At 39.0% G+C, this 20,128-nt stretch overlaps 1 protein-coding gene across 4 annotated transcripts; it reads right to left on the minus strand.

Moving 5' to 3' along the window:
• Window positions 1–23: 23 nt before the first annotated feature.
• Window positions 24–19,855, minus strand: zfr2 (zinc finger RNA binding protein 2). Of its 4 annotated transcripts, none has more exons than XM_062424234.1 (19): window positions 19,771–19,855; window positions 15,441–15,696; window positions 14,952–15,066; window positions 13,631–13,855; window positions 12,227–12,552; window positions 11,786–11,974; window positions 11,348–11,588; window positions 10,819–10,991; window positions 10,193–10,312; window positions 9,476–9,621; window positions 8,522–8,648; window positions 8,182–8,390; window positions 7,632–7,800; window positions 6,076–6,250; window positions 2,981–3,069; window positions 2,344–2,439; window positions 2,125–2,251; window positions 1,887–1,984; window positions 24–1,770 (listed from the first exon to the last, which is right to left on the minus strand). In XM_062424234.1, exons 1-19 carry the CDS (start codon window positions 19,821–19,823, stop codon window positions 1,597–1,599), a joined length of 3,108 nt encoding a protein of 1,035 aa, XP_062280218.1. In that variant the 5' UTR covers window positions 19,824–19,855; the 3' UTR covers window positions 24–1,596. The 4 variants fall into 4 exon arrangements, with proteins under 4 accessions (XP_062280218.1, XP_062280216.1, XP_062280217.1 ...); XM_062424232.1 differs by having other exon boundaries at window positions 8,522–8,675; window positions 13,631–13,858; XM_062424233.1 differs by having other exon boundaries at window positions 13,631–13,858; window positions 14,952–15,069.
• Window positions 19,856–20,128: the final 273 nt, after the last annotated feature.

The following is a 20,128-nucleotide window of genomic DNA, read 5'->3' on the forward strand; positions in this document are numbered from 1 at the left end:
AACACACAATCCAGGCAACAAAATGGCTTAAAAGTGTTTTAATATCTCCCCCTTAATTTTAGGCAACACTACAAAGACATTCAAATAATAGGACAGCAACGTTCACACTTTTTCCTTAACAATACAAAATAGATTGCAACATCCTTCAGAAATAAAATAAGCAATACCTATATGATGCTCTTGGTAAATTAAATCTAACTAAAACTGCACAGTAAATCTCTTACATTTCACTTTTAAGCCAAAGAGTTGTGCAATTGTCCCTTCCCTGTCCTACATCTGTGTGAAGTAAGATCATTACCTGACAAAACAACTCATAAATGTTCCCCTTTGTCTTCTGTAATACACAACATGATGCAGGCACAGGAAGAAATTCAAAGGACTAGTAACCACTTGATCATTACAGTAGATATTCAGTCTTACATGGTTTTTTTTCTGACTAAAGCTTCTCTCTTCTGCTAACCATACTCTGGAAGAAAAAAGATTACTAGGCATATTTAAATGATAAAATTATGGCTGCATACAGTAATTGTCATTTCTTAAGTGCTTCATTCCCTCAGCATGCTACAGACTGTGCAATGTATGACGTCTCTCATCAAAGTCCACCTCCCTCTCCACACGAAGCCTCATGCGGGTCTCCCGCCAAGTAGAGCTTCTGTGTCTTTGTGAATTTCTGACAAAAGTTCATGACGTATTCAAGGGGAAGTTATTTTGCGTAGCCTTGTTTTGAGGGTGTGACGCAGGGCCTTTGGTTGAATTTTAAAACTCTTTTGCTATGGCTTCCTCTGATTTTCAAAACAGATTAGAGAGAAATGTCAACACGGCTTTAAGAAAGACTCGAGGGGGAGCAGAAAGGACATGAAGAGATCAGGAGGGACCTGTATGGGTTCACTCAACAGCATCACACTATTTTATAACTAATGTGTCGTTTTAGGCACAATGAACATCACAGTACAGTCAGTCTTCTCTGATCTCTCTCAAATTCTCAACAACTTAAACCTTTACCTTCTTAACAAAGATCAGTCAGTGTACAAATGTCATGCACCTACATTAGCTCCGCGAGTCGAATGGTAGAACTGAACTGGCCTGAAAAGCAGCAGGGTTCAGTCTCTTCTTCAAAAAGAAAATAAAGCGCAAGGTGCTGATGTTTAAGCTGTACTGGAGGCTTTCATATCAGAGTACCTCTAATTCATAAACAATACAACTGTGGGCGACGGTGGCGGTTTAACTATTGTGAATAAACATGGAGGGGTGGTCAGTAGTTAGTGTGCAATTATACTGAAATGGAATGATGTCATCAGTAACTTTGATGATTTTTTTTACTGAGCCAATTTACTTTGCACACTTTAAAAATACACTACATCTGCAGGAAATCACTACATGGGAGAAGGATTTGCAGTACAGATTCAAACGTCAGTCTCCTCCTCAACACGTTATTCCTCTTAATCCAAGGGTAGACATGTAACATGTAAAGTCAGTTATATTCATATGTGTATAGCTGCGTGTTAAGATTGTTTCCGAGATAAGAAAAGTTTAAAGTTGTGACATTCTACCAGTCTCTAAACTAGCAAACGCCACCCTCTGCTCTGAAGGCAGAGGTCAAGCGCTCGCTTCCTCCTCCTTCTTGTCTTTTTTGCCCTCCCCCTCCCCTTCGCCTGTTTCACTGACATCCCGTCGCCGCTTGCGGTTGCGAGAGCTGGCCTTGGATGCAGGCAGAGACTCCATGCCTAGAACCTTGTGGATCTGGCGGAAAGCAAGCAGCCGTAAAGCATGCTGTAAAAAAAGAAAAGAGGAGAAATGCAAGTTTGTAGAGTTTTAAACAACTTCTAAAACTGTTGATGTGCATTGAGATGCTTAATAGACACTTCGTGTGAGGTTTGGCAACGTACCTGCGCACTGGCAGTGATGTCCTCTCTGGCTTGAAGCATCATGCTTTCTAAAGCGTCTGTCGGCTCTTTCTCACAGGGGTCCAGCAAACCTGGTCCATCTGATTCAGGGGAGGGGAAAAGAAGATAAAAAATATTAATGGTACAGAAGAAATCAGAAATAAAGAATAATCAAAGTGTGCCATTCATCAACTGGAGAGATTTTCTGATCTCTTCTTTTTCGTATATGTCGTTAACATACGTATATCTGTCGGACCTGGCAGCAAGATGCCAGTAGATATGCACTCCAGCACCCTGCGCATGGCCTCCCCTGGGCTGAGTGGGCCTGTGGCGCTGCTGATGACCTTCTCCACTAGCAGCTCCATCGCCTGGAGAAAGAAACACAATGAAATGTTTGTTTATTGATACACCTCTTCCTGTCATTGTGCCATCTCTTGTGTGAAACACATTAGTCACTAACCCAGCCAGGCATCTTCCCCCAGGTGGGCACCCGCTGACATAAATCTCTCAGCACCCGAATGATGATCACACAGGACTGCAACCCGTTGGCACGAGCCTTTAGAAAGAAAAAAACAAGACAAAGAAAAATAATTAAATAAATAACTAGATATGCTGATCAATACTGGCTACACTGAACTTCTGACAACACCACTATAAATATAACTGGTGACCATAAAATGTAAGTTTGATTCTCATCTAAATCATAAATTATTATTAGATATTAGAAACAAATAACGAATAATAGTAATGACTAAATTTCATTTAGCTGTACCCACAATATCAGGGCCCTGCCACAGCTAAATGGAAAGCAGTCATTATTAAGGTTATTAGTCACATCAGTGTTTGACAAGTCCAAGTTTTCATCTGAACTTTGATGAAGAATTCTTACAGAGCAGACAGTTTGACATGTCATAGCAGGAAAAAGCATGCGTGTGACTAATAAAAACAACCACTACTAAGAGCCAAAATAAGTCCAAATTGTGAAAAATGTGTATTCTTGTCAACAAAACAATAACAAATTCTGAAACAATAAGCAAAAATGAAGGCATTGTGGTTCACTACTATAAATGGTGATGAAGTGCTTGTGATGCATTTACCTGAAACCATTTGGCGTGACGGAGAGCAGCCAGGTATTCCAAACATTTCTTCTTATTCAGAAGGTCAGGAGGATCCTTCTCAGCCACACCTGATGGAGATAATATGTATGGGCTCAAGGCTTACAGTTAAACTAATGCAAGACCCAGATAATAGTAATTCACAACCTGTTATTGTTCATGTACGGTCGCTGCACCAGGGACGAAATTACAAAAACGCTGAAAACATTTATCTGAGGTGACCAGACATTTCCTTAAATCCTTAAAGACTGTTTTGTTTCAGTTTGTTTGGTACAAAAAAATAATGGGAAGATACAAAGCAAACAATTTGATCATCAAATAGGGAAGACTTGAGGGTTTAGGTGTTTTACAAATATTTTCTGAGTAGAAAAAATAGCAAAAAGTAGTAAAAACCCCCCACTAATGTGTTCTTTTTAGTGGAGGACGACAGGTACATGCAAACAAAGAAGGAAATCCAATGTTTTCAGAGAGAAGACGGATGGATTTTTATTTAATGTTTGACTAACTTTTTTTTAAAAATTTTATAAATCTGTTGCCCACCCTGTTAATCTTCTAATTAATTTGGATCTCATTATCATCAGACAGGACACCTTTATCTAGAAAGACATTTTGACTCATCAAACACAGGCCTAACTAATGACATTAATAATGTCTCCGTTCCATTCAGGAGCGGCAGTGCCAGGGCGATGCTGGCTCATTAAGCCACTTTAAATGGCCTGGAGCAATTGTTAATGTTATTAATTACACCCATGCTCGTCCTGCTTTAACAAGTCCAAATGTCTGCTACAGGAAAGGTGTATTAAAGGCCGATGTCATGGAGTCAATACAGCTTTCAGTTGCTCTGGAAATAGTCATGAATCTGCATCTTTATTCTTAAAAAAAAATCTTGAACCTACACTGAATGTCAAGTTCAGTTTTCTTTACTGCCAATTGCACCATTTGTGTGGAAAAGTTGAGATTATTATTATTATTATAAATAGGTAACATCATTTTTTGAAACGGTTTCAACTTCACTCAACTCAAGCTGAGAGTTTTGGATTTCCTCTTTATTGCATGTGATCCCGATGATCACATGCACGAGTGCCCGACTGTCACAGACACATTAGATCTCCTTGGAAATGGGTTTTTTGAAATTGACAATGTGTTTTGCTTTCTTTTCATACCAATTGTTTTTAGTCTGCACTACTTTGCTTAGATAATAATGGCTTCAATTACTCCTCTACAACAGACCTTTTTCACTGCAGACGTTTTGACTTGTCATAGCAGGAAAAGCCCAGTTGAAAATGATAACATTATCAATGGCTTAGTTCCTCTCAAGGAAGTTATACTGGTGTAACTTCACCAGTCTCGTTACTTTGGAAAAAACTATTCAGACATCATTAATGCATCTGTGCTTCTCTTGCTTTGGGACATCAAAACGTCTGCGGTGAAAAAGGTTAATCAGGAGGTTAAAGGAAACTTCTCTAGCACATAAAGGCACGAGAGCAAAGATACTTCTTTCACTTCATGCCTCCATTTTTAACAGTTACAACAACATCAAAAATCAAACCAATTTAAGATAAGTCAAATCTATTAAACACAATATGACAGAGCCAATGATTAACTTAATTATTAGTGCTAAAATGGGAGAATACAGAGTTATGTCTGTTTAAAAAAAAAAAAAGCATGCTTGTGTCGGAGTTGAATTCATGAAATAGTAAAATGTATGTGGACAGAATTTAAGGACAAATTTAAAGACACATTTACAAGACTGGTCACCTAAAAACGTTTGTCTACAACATTCAATGTGGTTACTGATGATTGCGATGAAGAAATATTTCACAAGGCCAGCCGTGGTGCTTTCCACACTTCCATGTTCACTAGAACTGTAGCAACAACAGATGACATTAGCTTTCTCACAGGGAAATACAAAACAATAAAAAAAAAAACCTTTTGAAGTCTACACCACCATACCACTTAGAATCACGACCCATATTTATCACGCCTCTTAGAGTTTTGATTTAGCAGCAGCTGAGCCCCTCTGATGAAAGCCAAGAGGGTTTTTTCTTACTCTGAAAAGCTTAATAAACATGTGTGACGTGGCATCTTTTCATTTTACCGTTCTTAGTGGTATGTGTACAAGTGTGGCCTTCAGGATTAGCCATTAGCTTGTCTAGGTCTGCTGATACAGAATTAGGGGCACTGATCAACAAACCCAAACAAAAGTTAAAAACAAAACAAAACAACAAAAGACAGCGGCCACAGAAAACATTTCTAACATGTTTTCCAAATGGGATAAAACACATTACAATGCTGACAGTTGTTGGAGCAGGTGGAGGAGTGTTTGCAACACAATGATCTTGAAAATTACTGTTGAATAGGGGGAGGTAATGACAATGGATTTACTAATGCCATCTGATTATTTTTTAAACAGGGATCATTGTGAGGCCATAAAATGACACTCCAACACCTTGTCATCGATAATGCCGCAATATGATGCAGGGATGAGAGAAAAAGGAATGAGAAGTCACTGGACCTCAAAATCCTCTTCACGGTATCATCGCCAAAATGCAACAAGAAGCAAAACTTTTAGATTTATTTTTAAGATTTATTTGTTGGACAGTATCTCCGTTTGATGTATTTTCATCCCTGGGCATTATCTGGACAGTGATCATTGCTTTTCTCTTATAGTTTCCCAAAGGTTTTATATCTGAGCGTGTGTTCACAGGATAAACACACACCCTAGTGGCACAGAAAGGTCGGAGAGCCCGGCTTTAGATTCCCATGTTGTGGAAAAGAAATAAAGAAATTCGGGGAGGGGGGGGCGAGTCTATTGTAACTGCAAAAAATGGGGGAAATGAAAAGAGTGGGACAAATGAATGTGAGAGTTAATTTTATTTTAGGAGTTAAAGAAAATAAAAACACTTGAATGTGGGCTTGGTTAAAGTCCCACCTCTCGTTCAGTAATTTAAGAGCTTTTCAGCCTAAAATTTAGGCTGCTATCAGGTGGAAGGGTGGAGCAGGGGGGTATATAAGTGTATTACACACAGCGCTAACATTTGGTTTGTCTGGTACTGAAAGCTTTTGGCTTCTCTAACCTTTCTCAGCCGCTTTTCCTCCTGCCTGCTTGTCCTTCTCAGCAGCAGGGTCCTCCCTCATCAGCGGCGAGGTGAGAGAAATGGTCACCTGCATTTTGGGCTCCTTGCTTGATAATATCACGATGTTCGCCTCCTCGGGGTGAGCCTGCACCTCATACTGATCTTCAGAAAATGTCTGCCGGTTAAAAGGACACTTGGGATTACTCACTACAGAGGAGGAGGGGTGTCGGGGCAAAGAGTAGCCTCATATGGCAATGTTACAGGGTATTACTGTAATGTTTTTAACCTTAAGTTGTGCAATTTTTTCCTATTGAGATTAAAGTTCCCTTTTTTAAACAGGATTAGAGACAGGAACAAAAATATCTCTCAACAATTAGTCATCAGCAATATCTTTGTAATAATAATAATAATAATAATAATAATGATAATAATAATATTTAGGAAAGGAAATCGGGCAGCTTAAGAAGAAAAGCCCCATCTCACTCTGTAGGATTCAGGTGTCATAACCAGGCAGTGAATCTAAAGATCAGTGAAAAGCACCTTTAAGACACTTGTTACAGCTAGAGCAGGAGGGAGGAAGAGTGAGCAATTACAAAACACTACAGCCTTCAAGTTGTCATAATTGCTGTATTTGGTAGCAATCCTGTCTTTTGGGCCTTAAATGGAAATGCCAGGAAATGTAATAATTCACACAGGATTTTCTCTTTAGCGTGAGGGCATTTCAGTCAATTGTGAATATGGAAAAATCTCTCCCAAAGCCAGAATCCACAAGGTGCTCCTTAAGATGTAATGTCAACAAGATACACAGCCTAGATGTGCTGTAACAACAATGAATGGAAAACAGACTGAATGGAGTAATATGAATTACCTTTACAGAGAGGTAGTGGTATCAATACAAGCAAACACACGAAAGAGCCAACTCTACACCTAGATGTTTCTAATCATTCACAGATGTGTTTCTGGCTGTGGGAGACAGTTGACAATGTTCACTAATGAAAGATGAACTCCTCTGCAATATGAGAAAAACCCATCTGGGATGAAGGGAGTCTTTGCTGTTGAAGTTTTCCAGGTTTTTGTATCTTGTATCTAAAAATGTTGGTGTACTGACATCATTTCATCATGACATTTTCAAAAATGTTGGTTGTTCTCCTGCTCTACAACAAAAAGACAAAGTAAAACCCTTTTGGTTCCCATTCTACTTGCATAACATTTAGATCTTTCAGTCACTCCGGATGCAGCTCTTAAGACAAGTCATAAGGCAGTGCGTTTTACCTGACAATTTCCTCTTTTTCAAAATCTGCTGTCTATTTACTTCACATTTAGAAAAATACTACAAAACCAGCAAGAAAACCTTTTTCCTGCCATTTTTTTGTCAGATTTGTCTCTACAGTTCTTCTATGATCCCATAACCACATATAACATTTAAGGTAAAACCTAAATTATAAGAATATTAATACTGTGATTCCAAATTTAGCACAATCCTTCCCTTCCTCAATCTCCTGCACAGCATGGGGAAGTCTTTCTTTTCAGTTTGCTTTTCAGTAAGGTTTTCTTACCTCCAGTTCCTTGGGCAGCTGCTTAGCGATGTTTTTCAGTAAAGTGATGGTGGGTTTCTTAGCGGTCAGCAGGATGAGTTCAACATTTCTGTCCCCACGAAGCAGCAGACCTTTGGCCAGGATGCCCACCCTCATCACGCCTTTTAGCACCCGTCCTGAGCTCTCAGTACTGTTGAGAGGGAAAAAGGTCAAGATAGACTTTAAGAGCAGGTTGTACACACGTAATATAAATTCTGAATAATCCTAATATTAAGCTTATACAGAATAGGTGTAAATCTCTATTAGATACACATATATATGTATATATAAATATATGTCTGTTGGATCAGACACATGCTTAACTTAAAGTAGCCAACTAAAGTGGTTTGCAGCAACTTCATAGATCTTAAACAGAGTCATAATAAATATTTTTTTAGTCAATGGCTGCTGTATTTGCCAGATCACAGACACTTACTTATACTTATGCAATAAAAGTGCTTTTAGGCTTCAACTTTTTGCCAAATATGTCACCAAAAAAAAAAAAAAAAATCTGCAAAAATCCACGATTTACCCTTTTTCGTCTCCACTTTCAGTAGCAGCAGTAGTGGTAATTTCTGGTGTTTCCTTCTCCAGCAGGGAGTCTGACACCAATTTTAGGGCTCTCTCAGAGTGGGAGACAATCCTCTGAACAGCCTGCAGCTCCTCCTCCACTGGGTAAATGGTGGAGTGTTTAGCCATGATGTGACGGTCGTCTGGGGAGTCGGGCCGACGCACACACGTCTGAAGGAAAAGGGTGAGTAAAATAATTCATCACACTACACAACTGAGGGTAATGGCAATTAAATAAAAGGTTCTACAGTAGATTTGAAGCGTTTTTTATTATTTGAAGTCAAAGCAATTGCAAAGCTCACCAGTAGAGGGGGTACAGGCATACCCGGGCGGCTCATCAGCGGTGGGGGAGCCATCCTGCGCCTCTGTTCTCCCCAGTACATCTGTTCCTCCTCCATCCTTCTCCAGTACATATCCTCCTCATATCGCCTGCAGGAGAGGGGGACGGATGGGTCACTAGAGCAGAAAAAGTAACTTATTCTACAGGGGAATGTCATGGTTGCAAATAAGAGTAAACAGTGCTCCATAAAAACATTTTAAAAAACAAAAACTGTATAGTGATATATCTCCTCTTCTAACAAAAACAATGGTTTTCATGCTCAAAACTTCACTTGTAATTCAATGTTAACAAATTATAGTATTTTATTATGAACACAAGAAAGATCATATGAGTGGCCAGCGTCACAGAGTCAACACAATGGGAAGCATGTATAAAAATAATGCAATGAAATTCCCTTTTCTCCATTTCTACATGCGTCTTACATATCTACGTGCGTCAGCTGACCAACTAGTACTTCCCCTTTACTGGCATTACCTGGATAAATGTATATTCCTCATCTTTTCCTTTTCTGTCTGTTCTGTTATAACAACTTACAAACTTAGTGTCAAGAGTACATAAATTTAGATCTCTGACTAAGAGTTTTTGACTGAATCCAAATGTCTTCCTTCAAGACGTAGTATGAGAGGGCCACAACAGGAATAAAATGCACTATTAGGCGTGACTTAAGACCTCACATCTCAAAAGTATTTTTCTGAACAGTTGTTAACTGTAATGATATTGGCAAATCATGGAAGATAAACTTCCCAATATTAGTAAACTTACAAGAACAAATGTCTTCAAAAGTAGAAATTGTGTGTAGATTGTTAATGATCACTTTCTGTTGCCACTCGCAAACTTTTTAAAAACATAAGTCTGCAAGCAGAGTGAAGTCTGGACATTTGGATTCAGGCTTAATATTTTTGGCCGGAAGTCCTACCTCATTTCCATATGCCAGCGCTGCTCATCATCTCTCTGTCTCTTCAGCACAGCCTTCTGCTTCTGCTTCTTCAGCTTGCTCTCCTGCAGCTTCCTGGCCCGATTACTGGGCTTGATCTCCACAGGAAGCTCAGGGTTCACTTTCTTCTACAAAGCGAGCGAGCGAAAGAAGGATAGAAGAAAACGTAAGGGGAATGCAGCTGGAGAGTGACCAACACTTACACATATAGAATAAAAAATAATTAATAATTGCAAACATTCTGAAGAATACAACCTTTTAAAGACAATAATTATTTTGTTTATTTTGTGCGTCAATACAGGTGATTACACAATACTGTCACTGTCGACATATTTAAAATGCAGCTTCCGGGGGATTAGTTTACGTCTGGGTTAAAGGCTGTAAATCTGTCGGACTAGTCTATCCATCGTACCAAACACCTTGAAAGGTGAAATTACCCTTTTTTTGGAAGGGAGAAGAGTTCGAACAATTTTCCCATTGTGTCAGCGTTACAGTGTGGATAGAGACACTTTGGAAAACACTGCTGAGTATAGATTCATGTTTGAGAAGCCTCATTTATCCAGAATACCAAAAACATTGAAAGCCTTTTTCTCAACTTCACAGATGAAGGTTATTCATTATGCTTCTGTGGCTGTGATAACTGACTATGAATAACCAGTCAGAAAAGAATCAAGCTCAGTGATGCTCAAACTTTCTTACCTTGTACTGCAGTCTGTGCCTTCTTCCCTTCAGGTGCATGTCTTTAGCGTTTGGGTCGTTGAAGCTGCATTCACACAATTTACAGTGGAATCGAATCACTTTTCCGTCATCGTTACGGACCTGAAAGATAGATTGTTTAGGTGAATATACAATTGCGCTAGATAACCAATGATAATTTTATAGTGTAGATATCAAAAGATTTCATGGTACAATATTTAAATAATGAAGTACATTATACTGTTATTAGAATTGTAAATAAATATAATTGTCCACAACTGAAGTTTAACAAAAACATTTGTTTTGTTTCTGAAGCCAAAACTGATATTTGGAAGCACAAATTCTTGATCGAAAATATTAATATTATATTATTTTTTTCTATAGGGAAAGCTGCACAAATTATATATTTAATAAAAAATATAGTTATACAAATGTTTTTAAAATAACCTCAAATACTTTTTACTTTACAATGTACAGCTACTATTTAAAAAATGTAATTACTAATCAACGTAATACTTGAATGTAACTATGACATACCAGTAGTGGCCAGTATTACTCCTCAGATATACTGCACTGGGATACATATATGAATAATATCAGGATCATTTTTATTTCAATTTCCTGCTTACTTCCTCTACGTAGTCATGTCCGACTGGCTGAATGTCTCCCAGGCCCCCAGCTCTGTCGTCCTCATCGTCACTCTGAGAGTCCATCTTTTGAATGGACGATGGCATGGGCTCTTCCACCTTTGCTGCTACCACCACTGGTGCTGCTACTACTGGAGTGCTGGCTGGCTTATTGGCTGTGAGGCAGGCAAGATGTCACAGTTTAAAGCACTAATAATGATATAACAAATAAATTATATAACCCAATACCATATACCCCTATGTTTGGAAAAATATTTGTGTTACATTTAAGTTGATTCGTTTAATCAAAGAGTTCTACTTCAAATGCTGAAAAATTGTTCAATGTATGTTCTCATTTTCAGGTTTAAAAATTGCACAAATTCCAGATTTTGAAGTGTGAGTTTCTTTTAGAAACTTGTGAATTTGATTTAAACCTTTAAATTGTGGGTGTGTGGGAGATGAGAAGTGGGTAGGACAACTAAAACATTGGATCAGGATTAAATATTAAATGGCTTCAAGTCGACACACTTACAAATGACAGTTATTTTGGAAGGGGCTGGTTTCTTGACTGGTGCTGTTGTTTTAGCCGTGGCGTTTACAGCCAACTGTTTGGGTGTAGCAGCTGGAGTTGAAGTGGTTGAGATTGTGGCAGGAGCCGAGGTGGAGGCTGGAGGTTTCCCAGCTGTCAAGGTTGTGATAACCGGAGCAGAATTCACCAACACTGGCTCAGTCGAAGGTATAGGTTTGCCCAGCTTGGTGTGAAGTTTCACCACCTTTCCAAGGTTGACAAAAAGAGACAGAGAGAGACCATTTAAGGCGGCTGATACTTAATCCCATTCCAAATCCCTGGGGAAGGTTTTGTTCTAAGACTTGGCAGCTCGGAGGGAACATCACATGAGTACACCACAGTCGTGTCCAATAATGAAAGCTTGTTGTGTCTCAAAGACAAAAGCATCCCAGCTGTGCTAACCTTCTGGTGTTTGGCCCCACGGATATGGGCGGCGTAGGCGTCCACTCCAGTGCAGGAGACGTCACAAAGCTCACAGCGTAACTGGGTCTGGATCCCTCTGGGCCCGTTGCTGGCCCCAGTCTGTCCCCCAGACTTCAGGGCTGCCTCCTTCTTCTTATGCTTCTGGCCCTCTAGGTGCTCCCGGTATGTCTGATTCAGTAAAACATAACAGATAGTCAAATAGTGGCATGAAAACATATATTACATAAAGAAAAAAGTCACATTTGTATTCACTAAATAAACTCAATATTACAATTAAACTACATGTCTTCATTATATACAGTATGTTCTCTGGTCTCACATCTTAACAATATAATGTCTTTGTTTTTCACAGCGAGCCAGACAGAAACCTTTATATTTAAAGCTTCTTATGAACATAATCTTGTATTTATAGACTCGTACCTGTGGGCCTGCACAGCTGATCTTGCAAATTTCACAGTAATGGAGCTGGGGTTGTTTGGGAGGCCCTTTAGGCTTCTGCAGCTTGTTCTGGTGAAACGTGGGCTTCTTATAGGCATTTCCAGTCGAGGCTGTCACCATGTTGCTGCCCGAGTTGCTCCAGGATGAGCTCGTGAGCTGCTTGGGGGGTGGCTGGATGGGGGGCTGGGGCTGTTGGGGCTGCTGGGGCGGAGGCTGTGGCTGGGAGAGGGTCTGCTGTGCCGGCTGGTAATAGGAGGGGGTGGATGTGGAAGTGTAGCCGGTTGAATCATAACTAGAGTAGCTAAGGCCTGAATATGATAGAGCAGGAGGAGAGAGTCAGAGCAAAGAAAAGCACGATGTGGGTCAAACATTAACAGCTACCAGTCACACTGGCAGTAAGCGAGATGCATTTTAATTTCACCAGGGGCTGCATCCGGGCCAAAAAAAGACCACAAAGACCAAGATGATTGCAGCCACCTTTGACAAGTGTCAAAAATGTTAGAAACAATCCTAACTTCAAAAATGATTGTATACACCTGACCCAGCCGCTCACTATCAGCTCAGGCTTTTGTTCTCTATCAAAGACACCCTTTGTCTTTATTCTCATCCAATTAGACATCTACTACACAAAGTGGGTACTTCACAATGTCAAGAAACAACCTGCCCCAAATACGCAGTGGTTCACTAAGGCTGGATACTACAAAGCGGGAATATATCAGCTCTTGTGTTTTTACTTCAACTGAATTGAATAACTTGCATTTTATTTTAACATAATTAGCAATGTCACAAGATACAATAGACACACCTTTTCTGAAGATTGTTTTCATTGCACATCATTTTAATATAATAATCCTGGACTTTCAGTCAGTCATTGCACCTTTAATTTAGCAGTAATGATCAATATCTTCATTATAGCAAAGGATCACATGACAACTTTTATGTGAAGAGGGTCGTTTAAAAGGTGATAAACTCGCAGGTCAATCAATCTTTGGTTAATCATCAATGATGATGATTGATGGTTAATCATCAATGATGATTAACCAAGTGATGATTTGTTGGAATCAACCAGGCTGAATTGAATTATATCCAAGAACAGATTTTTGAGTTGGAGTATTTTTGTTAATTTGTTGCTCTTTAGACACTTTTGGCTTTTAGAGGATTATAAAAAATGTTGCTGAAATTTTCGAATATTATATTAAGGTGATAATGTGTCAGTGTTGTGTTTTTAGCTTGTTACTGCTGCCTACAAGTGGCCGAATCTGGTATTGCAAGTTTAATTTCAAATGTTTTTTAAGTTTTTTTTTCTATGTATAAATATAAAGTAGAATATATTAATTTTACTTTGTACAGTAAGCATCTTCGGTACAATCCCATCTCTCATCTTACCTGAATAGGACGTAGCTGCAACAGAGGAGCTGAACGAGTTGCCGAGGGTGTAGGATGAGATGGGTGTGGGAGGCTGCTGGACACTGGTGGATACTGGGTAGATGTTGTAGGTGGTGGACACAGAACTGGAGGGGGCCAGTGGTTTCAGGGCTGTTACCTGCCTCTGGGGTGGAGGAGGCTGGCTGTAGACAGTGGTGGGGGCCGGACTGTAAGCACTCTTCACTCCTACTGAAACAGGAAGGAGTGAGGGGGAGTGAGGAGCAAAGAAGAGGGAGGAGAGGTGGAAAAGAAGGTCAGCAGCTGAGAGCAAAAAGAGATCTGCCACGTCCATCACGTCCTCTGGGACAGCCTGTCAGAGCTTTTGGCAAGGCGGGCAGGATCCTCCTTTCACTGGCAAATGAGCACCAGACACGTTTTATGTTATATCATATAAGCAAATAATACAAACATCATAATGACAGATGAGCGACTATTCCCCCAACAAGCTAAGTGAGATGTGTTCATCTGAGTTCTACACTGTAAATTAGACCTGAGACACCAGTTATATGAAAGTCAACATTGTTGTGAAAATTGTGCTCAGGTATTTGATGAATAAAACTAACTCTGCGTTCTCTGGTATACCAGAGAATAAAACACACAGAGTCTTGCATACAGTTTGCTTTGAGCTCTACACCAAAACATTCGATTTATACCACAGCAAAGAAAACAACAAGGTCTTTACGTATTCAGCTCCCCTCGTTGTCTAGTCACCAGTTTTCCCAACATACACTGACACGAAGATTAAACACGCAAGATTCATCCTTATATTTAAACATTCAAAGGTTAACAGTGAGTCAGCACTTAGATGCATTTTAAGTAAATTTCCACCACAGTATTCAAAATTACAAAATCAAAAGTATCATGTACTCTCACGCTGCGACCAATTATTGTTAATCATATTGAAATGATCAGAAAACTAAACCATGATATCTTAATTTGAGATTCTTGTTGAGTAGAGCCTTAATAATGCTGGATCTCGGAGGCCAGTAACGATTCTGATATTTGAGAGTTTTAAAAAAAACGGAGTCCAGCACACATCTTTGATACAAACCCTTTAAATTTGGTTATTAACGACATTTTCCAGTTGAAAAATGCAATGTACACATCATGTATCTGTACTGCAGTTTGACCATCCAGCCCTTAAATATATATATATATATATATATATATATATATATATATATATATATATATATATATATATATATATTTATTTATTTATTTTTTTTAACAAACAAACAAACCCTGGACTCAATTTGAGAATAAAAGTAAACTGACTCACCAGTCTGGTAGTAATTCTCTGTGGGAGTCCTCTGAGCTGGGGCTATACTGGTCTGGTAGTACTGTTTATTGTCGTAGGTAGTCACGGTAGCGGGACGTCCATAGCTGTAGTTGTCCTGCTGGAGTTTACAAGACAGCGTTCACTCCAATGTGAATGCAGCATCTTAAACTACAGCACAGCTTAACAATTATTTTTGTTACATCAATGAAAAAATGCACAGATATCATAAAATGACATTAAAGCCACAACGTGTAAATTTGTGTGACTAAATTATCTTTAAAATTATTCTGATGGCTTTAATTTGTGGACAAACGTACACTGTCCACCGTTTGAAGGCACTAAAGCTTCTTTTTTTTTTTTCTTTTTTTAAATCTACACACACACTGGCTTTAAATAATACTGTTAAAATTACACAACATCCAAAATAATCACATCATGCAGTGAGACACTGGAGAGCAGAAATCATAAGGGAAGCAAAAAGAGACTGACCGTGTCCGAGTATACCTGGTACGTCTGTGGGGTGGTGGTGGGCTGCGGGGGAGCCGGGGGGTCTGGCTGTCTGTAAGCATAGTCTGGAGGGGCCTGGTGGCTCTGATAGGTGGGGTACGGTGCAGAGACTACAGGCCGGGCGGCCTGGACTGGAGCTGGAGAGTAGGATGCGGTCACTGCATGTGCCACCGCTGGAGCCTGCTGGACGCTGTAACTGGCTGTAGAGGGATGGGAGTAGGCCTGGGGAGGCTGGGTACTGAAGGGGAGGAGACAGTTCAACATATATAAAAAGTCAAATATTGGTGGACATTTTTCGCAATCACAGTAAAAACTTTTAGCAGAGACGTTTAAATTAAACTAAAGTGAATTGTGAACTGGATTCACTACAGGACACATCCTGCCTGGTCTAACCACTCATTGGCTCAATATATTTTACGTCCTTGTTTAATGAACACAGATACAACACTCTGTATTCATGTAAATTAATCCCAAGTGAGTTTTACACAACAGCATCTCGGCCTGATGCCTAAAACAGAACAGCAGCATTGTGTTACAGTGTAGGCTACGTTGAAAAAATGCAGGCATGGTCAATTTGTCAGTTTTATTCATTCATCTTTATAACTAACATTTTACTGCACTTCATATGATAGAAACAACTGTCACTTGTATTCACTTTCATGTCAGTGTGATAAGACTTGTTTCAAATGTACAATTAGGCCAGCACTCTAAATGAAACACGTCAATATCATGCCGGATCAAGATGATTTTATTGTGGAAGCTCAAATAATATATGACTCACTGAGCAGACCTGCACTGACCTATCGTTAATCTCTTCTTTTCATCAAAACACTGCAAAGACAAATCTACAGAAGCCAAATTGTGGTAATGATTCGGGATGCAAAGAGCAGTTACTGCCAACGGCATCTGTAACTGATGACATCAGCATCTTTATTAAGCTTTCACTGACATGATGGACAAGAGTGTCAGAGGGCTAAAATTAAATGACGACTTAAGGTCATAAAGAACTCATGAGGTAAATGTGCTATAAGAGCGATCCTAAAAGAAATGTATCTTATAAATGAATGCTGGACAGTGTGCAAACTGGTTTTTCCAAGATTGACTAGAATATTATTTATTTATTACTTTGTTGGTTTATTGAACAGGGACAGTGCATATTAATAAACATTGCTATAAATGCACCAGAGTTAGCCAAGAGGTTATTTTTCATCTGTAGTCCCTGGACAGATGTTACAGAGTCTCCCTAATAACAGAATATGAGATTGACATGATGAAGTTATTGAGGTCATTTATGAGCAAGCAGAACAATAATATATCTTAGTAGTTCCTCTACATGTTTGTATTGTCATTGTCTCGTACTGTGGACAAGCCTAAAAATACTGATGAGGCACAAACTGCCAAACATCTAATATTTAGATTATGTAAGTGCTACGTACTTTGTGATGACTCATATCTAAACATTTAGGTCAGACAAAGTTTCAGATATTTCACCAATATGAATAAAATGTATCAATAAATTTAGCTCAACACTCAGCTGTTGACCTACTTTCGCAGTCTGGCCCTTTCCTGCCGCCAAAGCTCAGACATCAGAAAGTTTTACATGTTACATATTTTACATGTTGGACACGGGATACCTCTGCTTTCATCACGCTTAAACGCACACTGTTTCCCAAAGGAGAGGAAACTATAATACTCTCTCATTGCTGATGGAAGTAGTACCACAACTACTATAAATACTACAGACATTGCTACCCTATCTCACAATCTGTCAGCATCACATGGAGGCAAAAACATTACATCTAGACTCAACCTGCTGAGCTGTAGACGTTTGACTCAATCTATAAGTAGGACTGGACCTTTATGAAGGTCTTCAGTTAATTAAAATCAGGGGAAGTTCAGATAATCAAGCACAGACTTGTACAAATATTGGGCACATCTAACTAAAACTAATGCAGTCTAATCTGTCCTTGGTAGTCTTTGTAGGATACACTGAAAGCTGTAACTAATATTTAACTAATCTACACTAGTTGATATTAAGGGCGTTTAGAGCTGCAGTGATAAGTTAATAAACCAAAATAAAAATTAAAGAGCAAGTATTTCGATAGTCAATTAATCATTTCAGTAATTTTTTAGTTAGTCCGAGCCTCTCCAATGTGAGCAATTGCAACTTTCCTTGACTTTATATTATTGTACATTAAAATATCTTTTGGTTTTTGACGGACAAAGCAAGAGATTTGAAGATGTTACCTCAGACTCAGGGAAACTAATTAGGGGGTTTGAGTCTCTTTTTTAAATGTAAAAGACTAAATTATTAATCTAGATAACATCTCTATCAGCACTAATGGGGCTGACTGAATATGTTAAAACTTCACTCAGTGTAATGCAGTAAAACTCAACAGCACCACATAAACAGCCTCTAAAATAACCTAAATTTGAAACAACACTTCTCTACAACAGTTTAATCAAGAACTGAACATTTAACCTGCATAAAAGCAGCATAAACTGCTGATAACCAGGACCACTAATAATCTGGTTACTGAGTGTGTGTGAAGAAGTGCTGTAGTGCAGGGAAACACCTCACTTCTGTCAGGTTTGATTTGTTAAACAAATACAAATACTTGGAATTTAGACTGGACAACAGACTACCATTCAAGATTCATCCTCAACATTAGACTCAGATTAAAAATCAAACTAGGCTTTTAGTGTAGAATTAAAGGTCGTCTGTCTTCTTCCAACCGTGAGACTATTGTGCAGTCAACCTTCCCGTCTGTCCTTGATTATGGAGATATCCTGTATTGTCATGCTGCCCCATCAACACTTCAGCAGTTAAACCCTGTGTGTCACAGCGCATTACGCTTTATCACTAATGACAAATTTCATGCTCATCCTTATTTTCTGTACCACAGCGTTGGTTGGACTTACTTACAGTCCAGAAGAAATAACTATTGCATGTTACTTAGATATAAAGCTCTACTGTTGCAGCTCCCAAACTGCCTCACATCTCTTTTATCATTTAAACCCACTAACTTTACCTCAGATCTCGCTCATGCTGGAAGAACTGATTTCAGGTACAATGAACCTTTTAGAGAAAGCTAATGGCTAATTTTCACTTTAGCTTTTAATTAACTTTTCTATCAATCAAAACAGCACTTCTTTTAATAGTTATATATTTACTTGATTTTATATATTGTTTGTATTCTATTTTTAAGCCTCTTTTACTATGTATTATTTTTATTCTTATATTCAATCTTATGTTTCATTCATGTTTTTATTTCTTTCCTTTCTGCTCTTGTTTTTAACACTGCTTTATGCTCCTTTTATGTGAAGCTCTTGATGTATGCAATTTCTTTTTGTTGCAAAATACTTTGAGCTGCATTTATTGTATGAAAGGCACTATACAAATAAAGTTATTATTATTATTATTATTATTATTGTTATTGTTTATTATTTAAATGGCATATACTGCTAACAGTCCTTACATTACTCTTGAAGATTTTAAAGCTTTATTATCTGATGCTTTTTATGACTCTTGTACCTGTTTTAATTAATTTATCTTGTTTATAATGTAGTTGTGTTGTTTGAGTCTGCTGATTGTGTTCCTGTCTTATGAATGTATATTGTTCTCTGGTCTCTCTTCGAAGAGATCTTAATCTAAACAGACTTCCTGGCTAAATGCTAGATAAAATAAATAAATTAATAAACCCAAAAGCATCACAAGAAATCTTCACAGCTGAATGACCGCCGCAGTGAATGTGCAAATGTGAATGAATTAAGTTTGATCACCTGTCAAAGAGACTAATTAATGATTTACCTGTCAGACCAACTTGCCTAACAACCATTCATACCAACCAAGGGTTTGGCTTCGTTTTCTACCTCTTCACACAAGCATCTATGTAATTCTTCCTGTGTGTCAGCATGTTATTATTGATCATTAATCAACAATACATGAGCCGTGTGTCAGATGTTAAACCAGAGTTAGCTCTTCTTAATCCCGACCGCTGCCAACATTCCACCGTCACAGATGAAGTCAGCTCGGTTAACCGGCTGCCAAAGACTAACCACAATATGTATTTGATAGTAAAGTGCATAAGCAGTGTTGAACCATCAGTGGAGGATGACTTTCCTTCACTGGGGTTCACCTGAAGTCCAGCAGCGTGTCGGGGAGCGTCGGCCTAACCTGAGCTAACTAGCGGGTCGAGCTAGCTGGTGTCTCCGCCGCCACGCAGCCAAACCCCGCCGGTGACAAACACCGACCACCTCCTCATGGGACCTAGTGGTGAAGCTGACATCAACCTGCATCAATTTGAATTACCTGTATTGCGGACCGGCACCATGTGTGAAGCCGAAATAATTGCTTGCAGCCATCTTGGCATCCCCGGTACAGTACAACGCTGACAGACTGCAGAGAGATCCTGAAACTGTGTGTCAAGATAGTTCACCCCCTCTGCCGGTGGGACCACCGGGCTACTACACCGGAACTGCGCAGCGTAATAAGGTATCTACACACTCTGCGAGCACGCGATTAATGAACATACAGCGACACAATATTTACCTAAGTCATTATTTTAGTCAATTAATTAGTCTATCTTCACCATAAATTGGTTTTCTCTATCTGTATTACGCATGCGCGGGTTAGGGTTAGGTTTCTATTGCTGGCAAACAAAGTGATA

This window comes from Scomber scombrus, chromosome 8 (assembly GCF_963691925.1).
Source record: "Scomber scombrus chromosome 8, fScoSco1.1, whole genome shotgun sequence".
Classification (NCBI taxonomy): domain Eukaryota; kingdom Metazoa; phylum Chordata; class Actinopteri; order Scombriformes; family Scombridae; genus Scomber; species Scomber scombrus.